Source organism: Orycteropus afer, unplaced genomic scaffold, assembly GCF_000298275.1.
Source record: "Orycteropus afer afer isolate SDZICR_OR568_19922 unplaced genomic scaffold, OryAfe1.0 scaffold00123, whole genome shotgun sequence".
Lineage (NCBI taxonomy): Eukaryota > Metazoa > Chordata > Mammalia > Tubulidentata > Orycteropodidae > Orycteropus > Orycteropus afer.
Genome location: NW_006921710.1, coordinates 4270645 through 4281254, shown reverse-complemented (window position 1 = coordinate 4281254; position 10610 = coordinate 4270645). Strand labels below are relative to the sequence as shown.

The window sequence follows — 10610 nt, the reverse complement described above, 5'->3', positions numbered from 1 at the left end:
CTCCCCATTCCTGGGCCTTCATCTCGAGGAGACTGTGCCAGTGGCTACCAGTCCCTGCCATCACTTGGATCATGTGGGGACCCTTTTAAAAATACAGATGCCCAGTCCTTCCCGCTTCTGTTCCCCTCTCCCCTCAACGATCTGAGCCCAAATCTTAGGGAGTTGGGTCTGAGACATCTTAGCCCTGGATTCTGATGATCATTAGGTTTGGGAATCTTGAACTTGAGTCTCCTCTCTCTTCTACTCCTCAGGGAGGGAGAGGGAGTAATGATTTAATAGTCTTGTTATTTGAGTTGAAGGATATTTGATCAATCTTGATAAGCCCTTTCTAAATGGTTCCAATCAGCCACTTCATCGAGGAGCTAAGAAACACAACACGTGCAGGCCTGCTGAGCCCACGGATCCACGCGCCAAGCAGAACGCCAGGGAGCCACAACCTCAAAGGAATGCCAAGTCCTCCAGGTAGAGCCGTGGCAGTTCTTGACCCAGGGTCTGGAGGCCAAGGAGGCACGTGCTGCTGGTTACAGGTGGCGGGCTGCTTCCCAGATGATCTGCAGAGCCATGGAGGCACAGGGGAGCTGGGCCAGGGTGTAGGCCAAGGAGCGGGTGGGTGCCCGTAGCTTCCCTAGGTAGGCCACGGTGTGTACTATGCGGCCCACAAAGACAATGAGGAAGTGCATCTGGGCAATGAAGGGGTTGGGCCCCAAGAAGGAGTAGACGAAGCCCAGGAACAGGAAGGGGTAGATGGTCTCCATGTCATTCCGGTGGGCCCTGGGAAGGCAAGGGGGTACAGTCAGTCAGGTGTTAGCTTCGGGGCCACAGGCTCCTCTGAGGCTGTCATGAGAGCTGGGGCCTCCACCCTGAGAGGGGCCCACATCCCTGGGAATCATTTCAGGGGTGCTAGCCCCCTCAGCTCCCCACAGACCAGGGCAAGGAGATACCTGAGAGGCAGGAGGAGCAGCAGCTCCCAGCTTTATGCCTGTGAGTAGCTGACAGCACAAAGTACGCGGTTACTGGGCTAGGAATCAAGACACCTGCTAGCCTGGGGTTTTCTTATCACGGCCTAGGACTCCCTGGGTCCCAGGCTCTGCTACACTGTCCCCCATCTTACCCTCTGGACACCAGGTATGAAAAGTGGGGCTCAAGGGGTTCAACACCTTGCAGAGCCAGTGAATGGTACAGCTGGAATTTGAACCCAGGTTTGATTACAGTGTCTTCTTATCATCAAGTCGGGGACCCTATGAGTCAGGCCTGAGGGAGCCATTCTTCCAAATGCAGGTGCCTGGGTCCTTTCCTGGAGTTCCTGGGTGGCTAAGCACTTGACTACTAACTGAAAGGTTGGTAGTTCAAACCCACTCAGAGGTGACTCAGAAGAAAGGGCTGATGCTCTCCTTCCGTAAGGGTCACAGCCTTGAGAACTCCCTGAAGCACAGTTCTATTCCACAGCCCAAGAGGTTGCTTAGGGTCAGAATCAACTCAGCAGCCAGTGGCTTTTTGTTTGTTTTGATTATTATTTGGGTCTTTCCTAGGTGGGATGGGCTGGAACCTAAGAGCACACATATGAAATGAATGCCTGGCTGCACCTTGCTCTGCCCTAAATATCAGCCCCCACTCCCTACACTGCGTCAGAAATAACAACAAGAATAGCTTCCACTTCCTGGAGGTGGCCAATCACCAGGGCCTGGGAAAGCTCTTCATTTCGTTTGTACAAACCTGCTCCATTTTTTGTTTACAATCATCGAGTGTGTGAGTGTGTGCGGTAGGGGGCAGGGGCCTGTGAATAATCCTGCTGTAAATAAATGACCAAGAAAGAAAACTCAGCTGCTTCTACTCAGGGTTGGCTCATGTTTTCCATGACCACTACTAATGGTCAGCTTCCTCTATGGAGAGTGGGGAGGTTGAGTCCCATAAAGTAGAGGCTGAATGAGTGACTGAAGCCATCGATGGCCACGTTGGAAGGTCAAATAAACAGGAACCCAATGCCCCGGGCTATGACCTCCCCCAAGGACAGGCCACATGTATAAGGTACCACCAATACTCTGTTGGACACAGAACTTCTTCTCCAGGCTTTCTGGCGGGAACACATTTTGCTAATGCTGAGCCAACCGGCCAGACCCAGTGCAGCAGCCCCTGTGTAGTGACCTGCTACAGAGTCTTCTGTCCTCCCATTCACAAGGGGAGTCTTAGCCAATGGCAGTGATGTTCTAGCCTCACTGAATGCAAGGGGGCAGGCTGGGAAGGGAGCCTGCAGCGGCAGCCTCACTCTGTGGGAGACTCTACAGTGTGATTGGGGTGGGGGTGGTACAGAAAGAGACATTTGAACTCTCGAGGCTCTGACCATGACAGGAAGAACTTTCCAGGGAGGGACCAGCATGTACAAAGTCCCTGAGGTGGGAGTGAGAACAGCACGTGCAAGGCATGGGAAAGAGACCAGTGTGGCTGAAATGTGGCACACAAGATGGAGTGAGGCAGGGTAGGAGTAGGTGAAGGGTCTTGTAAAGCAGGAGAACCAAAAAACCAAACCAAACTCACTGCATCAAGTTGACTCCCACTCATAGCCACCCTCATTGGGTTTCCAAGCTGTAAATCTTTACAGAAGCAGATTGCCTCATCTTTCTTCCATGGAGCAGCTGATGGGTTCAAACCACTGATCTACTGGTTAACAGCCAAATGTCTTAACCACTACACCACTGTTGTTGTTGTTGTTATGTGCCGTCAAGTCGAACCCAATTCATAGCGACCCCTCCTTGGGTTTCCGAGGCAGTATCACTACAGAAGTAGAATGCTCCATCTTCCTTCCAAGGAGTGGCTGGTGGGTTTGAACCTCCAGCCTTCTGGTTAGCAGTCAAGTGCTTTAGGCACTATGTTACCAGAGTTCCTACTACACCACTAGAGCTCCTTAAAACAGGATAAGAAGTCTAGAATTCAATCTGAGAGTACGAAAGCTCCTATAAATCCAGCAGGGCCTGGGTCTTTCTCATGCCATCTTGACACAGGCTGCTGGTGCCTCGATCCCCACATCCTGAGGCCAACATGATCCTTCTTTCTCCTTTGCCGCTGAATCTAGGCCTCAGGATCCAGCCAGAGGGAAGGCAAGTCTACAGAGGAGTGGGGCCCACCTACTATGGGGAAGACAGCTGCCTGCCCACACCAGAGGAAGGCAGCCCTGGCTGGACCCAGGGACACTGATCATAGGGAGGAGAGAGGGAGACTGAGCATCAGGACCACTCCAATTCCCCAGTTAAGTTGGTCCCTTGCTTTTCTGTGAGAAGGACAGCATGGAAAATGTGGGGAGAATGGCCACAAGTGTTCTCCCAAAATCACTCTATTCCGTGGAGATGGAGCTGTAGATACCACATCCCTCCCAACACTGGTTAGAGGGACTCTCCTGGAAAAACTATTTTAGCTTAGGTCAGTGTGTCCCAAAATGTGCTCTGCCCACCACAGGTGATGCACAGGACAGTTTTAAGTGCTACCTGAATGAGTTATTTCTTTAAAATACTTATATACTTCTTTAAAGTTTCAGAAAAAGCATAACTTCTATATGAAACTCATTCATGCAGATATTTTTCCTTAAGGTATGTATGTATGTTCTAAGAGTGAGTCTATTTAAAAAAAAAAAAAGAAGAAGAAGAAGAAGAAGCAAACCTGTTGAGAGAATCATCACACAGTTGGAGCACTCACATGGACAAACCCCCAGAAGCTGGAGAAACACAGGATGGAGCGGAGGAATGGAGACGCTCCCAACAGACGCGCCGGGCAGAGCTGCGAGCCAGGGAGGGGGCGTCCTTGCAGAAACAGTGCTGAGCCCTGCCCCTAACCCAGCAGCCACAGTGACTTGGAGACAAGGAAGGGAAGCGTGGGTTTCCTTGTGCTTACTTACTAATCTGTAGGGAATAGATTTCACACTTTTCACCATTAAACTGTTCACCACAGATTAGCAGGTAAGCACAGGTAGGCCTGTGTTTACCTTGCTTACTAGGTACTCTGTCCCTGTCAGGGATTGCAAATTTTGAAAAGAAGCTTTGATTCTATAGGAAGGTGCTGTGGGGTTGGGAGACAGACAGATGCCATCATACCTAGAAACAGAATCTTTGATGTGGTGAAAAAATGTGACATTGTTCATTACAGATTAGCAAGTAAGCACAAGTAAACTGTGTTTACTTTGTTTATTGGGTAATCTGACATTGCTCAGAAGTCACCAGTGAGGGAGGCGAGGTGGCTGGGAGCTGAAGCTGAGAAAGATCTGAGGTTCTGACCCTCAGCCCCTGGGGCTGGCCCAGTCCTCCCCACCCCCTCTGGCCTGTCCCAAACCACAATGAAGCCACAAGTGGTGCCGGGAATGGGGAGGGATAGGAGGCCAGGGATGATGAAACAAAACTCATCTTCCCCTTCCTCCAGGATCAAGTGAGCCACAGGGAGAGTCCTGTACCAGGAACACATTTGGGGAAAACATAGTCATTTCAATAATAACCACTTTTTTAAAGGCAAAAGTCACCCAAAACAAATTTTCACAAGACTGAACTTGTATGGCCTCCTACATCAGACCTGCGGTCACCCACAACAGGCACTGCAACACCAGCTGCATTTCACTGCATCCCATGATAGCGGCGGGGAGAGGCAGAGCTCTGGGTACCACCAGGCATCCTGATCCAGACGGTGGCCCTCAGTCACCTCCTCCCCAGGCCTCCCCACTTGGCAGCTCAGGACTGTTCTCAGGGCTCATGCACTATCCACATGGGCCCGTTCTCGAATTCAGTTTGAAGCAATGTAATGGCTGCTTAGTTTTAAGACTGGTATAAAATATGTTGTTGTTGTTAGGTGCCATCGAGTCATCTGCCACTCATAGCGACACTATGCACAGCAGAACGAAACAGCGCCCAGTCCTGAGCCAGCTCCAGGATTCTTGCTATACTTGAGCCCATCGCTGCTGCCCCCGTGTCAATCCATCTCGTTAAGGGCCTTCCCCTCTTGCATCGACCCTCCACCTTACCAAGCATGACATCCTTCTCCCGGGAATGGTCCCTTCTGACAAAGTATGTGAGATGAAGTCTGGCCATTCTCACCACCAAGGAGCATTCCGGCTGCATTTCCTCCAGGACAGACCTGTTAGTTCTTTTAGCAGTCCACGGTACTTTCAACATTGTTCGCCAATACCACAGCTCAGAAACATCAATTCTTCTTCAGTCTTCCTTATTCATTGTTCAGCTCTCACATGCATATGAGGCGATTGAAAATACCATGGCTTGTGTCAAGTGCACTTTAGTCTTCAGGGAGACATCTTTGATCTTCAGCACTTGAAAGAGGTCCTTTGCAGCTGATTTGCCCAGTGCTATATGTCATCTGATGTCCTGACTGCTGCTTCCATTGGTGTCGATTGTAGAACCAAGTAATGTGAAGTCTTTGACAATTTCAATCTTTTCTCCACTTGTCGTAATGTTGCTTATAGGACCAGGTGTGAGGATTTTTGCTTTCTTTATATTGAGATGCAATCCATACTGCAGACTGTATTCTTCAATCTTCATCAGTAAGTACTTCAAGTCATCCTCACTTTCAGCAAGCAAAGTTGTGTCATCAGCATACCGCAGGTTGTTAATGATTCTCCCTCCAATCCTAATGCCACATTCTTCATATAGTCCAGCTTCTTGGACGATTTGCTCAGCTTACAGACTGAATAAGTATGGTGAAAGGATACAACCCTGATGCACTCTCTTCTTGATTTTAAACCATGTGTTGTTGTTGTTGTCGTTATGTGCCGTCAAGTCAGACCCGACTCATAGTGACCCCTCCTTGGGTTGCTGAGGTAGTGTCACTACAGAAGTAGATTGCCCAACCTTCCTTCTAAGGAGTGGCTGTTGTTGTTGTTGTTTGCCGTCGAGTCAGACCCGACTCATAGTGACCCCTCCTTGGGTTTCCAAGGCAGTATCACTACAGAAGTAGGATTACCCAACCTTCCTTCCGAGGAGTGGCTGGTGCGTTTGAACCACCAGCCTTCTGGTTAGCAGTCAAGTGCCTTAGGCACTATGCTACCAGAGCTCCTGTCCCTTTTTCTGTTTGAATGACAGCCTCCTGGTCTATGTACAGGTTCCTCATGAGTACAATTAAGTGTTCTGGAATTCCCAGTCTTCTCAATGTTATCCACAATTTGTTATGATCCACACAATCAAATGCTTTTGCATAGTCAAAACACAAGTAAACATCTTTCTGATATTCTTTGCTTTGAGCCTAAATCCATCTGAGATTAGCTATGGTATCCCTTGCACCACGTCCCCTTCTGAATCCAGCTTGCATTTCTGGAAGTTCCGTCAATATACTGCTGCAACCATTTTTGAATTATCTTCAGTAAGATTTTACTTGCATGCGATATTAATGATATTATTCGATAATTTCCACATTCTGTGGGATCACCTTTCTTTGGAATAGATACAAATATGGATCCATTCCAGTCAGTTGGCCAGGTAGCTGTCTTCCAAATCTCTGGCATAACCAAGTGAGTGCCTCCAGTGGGGTATCCGTTTGTTGAAACATCTCAAAGGGTATTCCGTCTATTCCTGGAGCCTTGTTCTTCACCAATTCTTTCAGTGCAGCTTAGACTTCTTCCTTCAATACCATTGGTTCTTGAACATATGCCACCTCCTGAAATGGATGAAGATCGACCAGTTCTTTTCCATACAGTGACTGTGTATTCCTTCCATCTTCTTTTGATGCTGCCTGCATCATTCAATATTTTGCTCATAGAATCTTTCAATATTGCAACCCAAGGCTTAATTTTTTTCCTTAGTTCTTTCAGCTTGAGAAACGCCAAGTGTGTTCTTCCCTTTTGGTTTTCTAACTCCAGGTCTTTGCACATTTCATTATAGTGATTGGCTTTGTCTGCTCGAGCTGCTCTTTGAAATCTTCTATTCAGCTCTTTTATTTGGTCATTTCTTCCACTTGCTTTAGCTACTCTTCGCTCAAGGGCAAGTTTCAGAGTCTCTTCTGTCATTCATTTTGGTCTTTTCTTTCTTTCTCATATTTTTAATGACCTCTTGCTCTCTTCATGGATGATGCTCTTGATGTCATCCCACAATTCTAGTTTTTGGCCACTCGTGTTCAATGCATCAAATCTATTCTTTAGATAGGTGGTATCTAAGTTCAGGAAGGAAGGTTGGGCAATCTACTTCCGTAGTGATACTGCCTCTGAAACCTAAGGAGGGGTCGCTATGAGTCAGGTCCAACTCGATGGCACATAACAATAACAAAAACAACACAAGTTCAGGAGGGATCTATTCAAGGTCATATTTTGGCTCTCATGGACTTGTTTTAATTGTCTTCAACTTCAAGTTGAACTTGCATATGAGCAGTTGATGGTCTGTTCCACAATCAGCTCCTGGCCTTGTTTTGGCTGAAGATATTGAACTTTTCCATCGACTCTTGCCACAGATGTAGTCAATCTGATTCCTGTGAACTCCATGGTAAAGTCCATGTGTACAGCCACCATTTGTGTTGTTGAAAAAAGGTATTTGCAATGAATAAGTCATTGGTCTTGCAAAATTCTATCATGCAATCTCCAGCATTATTTCTGTCACCAAGGCCAAATCTTCCAACTATAGGTGATTCTTCTTTGTTTCCAACTTTTGCATCCAATTACCAGTGATAAGCAACACATCTTGATTGCACGTTCTGTCAATTTCAGACTGAAGAAGTTGATAAAAATCTTCAATTTTCTCATCTTTGGCTTTGGTGGTTGGTGTGTAAATTTGAGTAATAGTATATTAATGGATCTTCCTTGTAGGCGTATGGATATTATCCTATCACTGATAGCACTGTACTTCAGGACAGATCTTGAAACATCCTTTGTGATGATGAATGTCATGCCATTCCTCTTCAATTTGTCTTTCCTGGCATAGTAGATCATATGGTTGTCTGATTCAAAATGCCCAAAACCCCTTCATTTCAGTTCACTAATGCCCAGGATATCAATCTTTATGTGTTACATTTCATTTTTGACAACTTCCAATTTTCCTAGATTCATACTTCATACAGTCCATGTTCTGATTGTTAATGGATGTTTGCAGCTGTTTCTCCTGAATTTGAGGTGTGCCATGTCAGCACACAGAGGTCCTGAAAGACTGACTTTATCCTGTCATTAAGGTTGGCTCTGCTCTGATGAGGCAGCTCTTCCCAGTCCTATTTTGAGTGCCTTCCCACCCAAGGGGCTCGTCTTCCTGCACTGTCAGACAATGTTTCTGAGCTATTCATAAATTTGCCCACTAATGTATCGGACAGTGTTCCTCTGCTATTCATAAGGTTTTCCCTGCCAATTTTTGAGCAGTGGATGGCCTCCTCCTTCTTCCTAGTCTGTCTTAGTCTGTAAGCTGCATTGAAACCTGTGCACCATGTACAACTCTGCTGGCATCTGAAACATCAGTGGCACAGCCTCAAGCCTCATAGCAATGTACAAGCCCCACAGGATGACAAACTGACAGACAAGTTTGTCTCCCTTACCTGTGGGAAACCTCTGCACCATCCCCTTACCTAATTCCTACCTGAAACCTGCCACTTTGTGGTCCCTAGCCGCTCCTCCCTTTCCTGGCTCTAGGGGGCTTGGGGCCTAGCCTTGCCTCCCTCCCCTTTACCTGGATATCCTGCCACTCTGGAGGTCCCTGGCCTCTCCTACTCCCTCCCTTTCCTGGCTCCAGGGTGCTTGGGGCCCAGGCTTGCCTCCTGCTCCTTTTACCTGGATATCCTGCTGCTCCAGAGGTCTCTGGCCTCTCCTGCTCCCTCTCTTTCCTGGCTCCAGGAAATCTGGGGCCTAGTCTTGCTTATACTTGGTATGAAATATAGCAAGTAAATATAACCAGAGAGAGTGTGGTTAGGACCCCACTGGAGTCTCAGGTTGCCCGGGCTCAATCACAGCTTAGTGGTGATTAGTGAGTGGCCTTGGTGAACCTGCTTCTTCATCTAGAATAGAGTGAAGTGAACAGCATGCCCTGTGGCCTCGGGCAAGTCTCTTTTCCTTTCTGGGCCTTGGTTCACCATCCACAAAATAAAGGTATTGGGTGACATCTAAGGGACTTCTGGTGCTGACTTTTTGGGACCCAATCTTCAAGCAAACTAGTTAAAACTCAGATTAAGTCTACTCACTCCAAATAATCAGAAAATAGTCTAACACTAGGGTTGAGTCTTTGCCACCTCACCGTGGTTTCATCCTTACGGCCTCAGAATACAGCCAGGAGATGTGACTGCATGTCATGAAAGGGGGGCAGCTGGAACTCCTCATTCCCCTTTAGACCTGGTATCTGGCTGCTCCCTGAGCAGGGGTCACGTTTGGGGCTCAACATATACTAATCTGCAAGGCAGACTTGTGGCTGCAAGAACCAGATCTAAATGTTTTCCTGTTTGGGCAGAAAAGTGGCTCTGTGATTGGACTATAAATGCTGGTCTAATATTTAACTAACTTTGAAAGGATCTCCCTTTCAGGCTCTAGCTAGTTCTCTGAAAGTGGATGGTAGGACCTGTGAGTCTCTTAATTCAGCATGGTCAAGTTTCCATGATGTTCTGTGAGGTCAGACGGTGAGGGGAGGAGCCTCCAGGGGCCCAGAAACTCCCAGGTCTGGCATGGTCCATACCCAGTGGGCCTTATAAATACTCACTGAATGGATATGAAGCATTTTTAGATGAGAGGTCCCCAAAAGGTGATGATCTGAACTGGAACAATTTAAGCATCGGTACTAGGTAGAGAAGGTCCTAGGGTGGTATCAATGGTTTGTCAATTACTTGATTAGTTTGTCAATTACTTTAGATTAGTCAATTACTAATCTAAAGGTTGGCGATATGAACCAATCCAGTGGCACCATGGAAGAAAGGCCTTATGATCTGCTTCCATCAGATTACAGCCAAGAAAACCCTGTGGAACAGTTCTACTCTGTAACATATGGGGTCATCATGAGTTGGAATCACTGAATGGCAGTGGGTTTGGGTTTTATGTGTGTGTGTGTGTGGCGGGGGAGTTTACTGGAATGAAAGACCTGGAGACCTACTTATGAAAATTAACCAGTGAGAGCCCTCTGGATCACAATGGTTCAATCTCATGTGTATGGGGTCTCCATGAGTCGGGGACTGAATCAATAACAGCTAACAACAACAACTAGAGATGATGGGTCATTTTGCTCAGAAGAAAAAAACTGTGTTGGGTACATGGACACATCTCAGCACCAGCCCAGTCTTTGTCTCTCGCAGGCATGGTTATAGCCAGTAAACAAAGTGTTTGTGAGCCCATGTGGCCTCTTCTACCATAAGCAAGCAAGGCTACATAGAACCCCCACAGCTGGGGAGAAGGCAAAATGCATCTTCTTGGTGCCTGGTGTGAGCTGCCTTGGGCCAGCCACAGCCAAGCAGCCTGCCACCTCGACTGCTCATCATGTCCCTCTCTGCTGCCAAGGAGAGTCAAGAAGACCAGGATGAGGGACAGGGAAAAGGGTCACCAATATGGGTTAAAGTATGCCAAAGACTTTTTCTGCTTTGGTCACTAGTGTACAACTAGTGCTTAGCACAGTGCTTTCCACATAGTAGGTACTCATGAATGAATGAATGAACATGATATATATATATATATATATATATATATA

At 47.2% G+C, this 10610-nt stretch overlaps 1 protein-coding gene across 1 annotated transcript in view; it reads right to left on the bottom strand.

Annotated features, from left to right (window-relative positions):
• Nucleotides 1–521: 521 nt before the first annotated feature.
• PTGES (prostaglandin E synthase) overlaps nucleotides 522–10610 on the bottom strand; it is a 16320-nt gene continuing 6231 nt past the window's right edge. The window contains exon 3 of the mRNA XM_007944233.1: nucleotides 522–771. Coding sequence (XP_007942424.1) covers nucleotides 522–771 — 250 coding nt within the window. The remainder of the gene's footprint in view (nucleotides 772–10610) is intronic.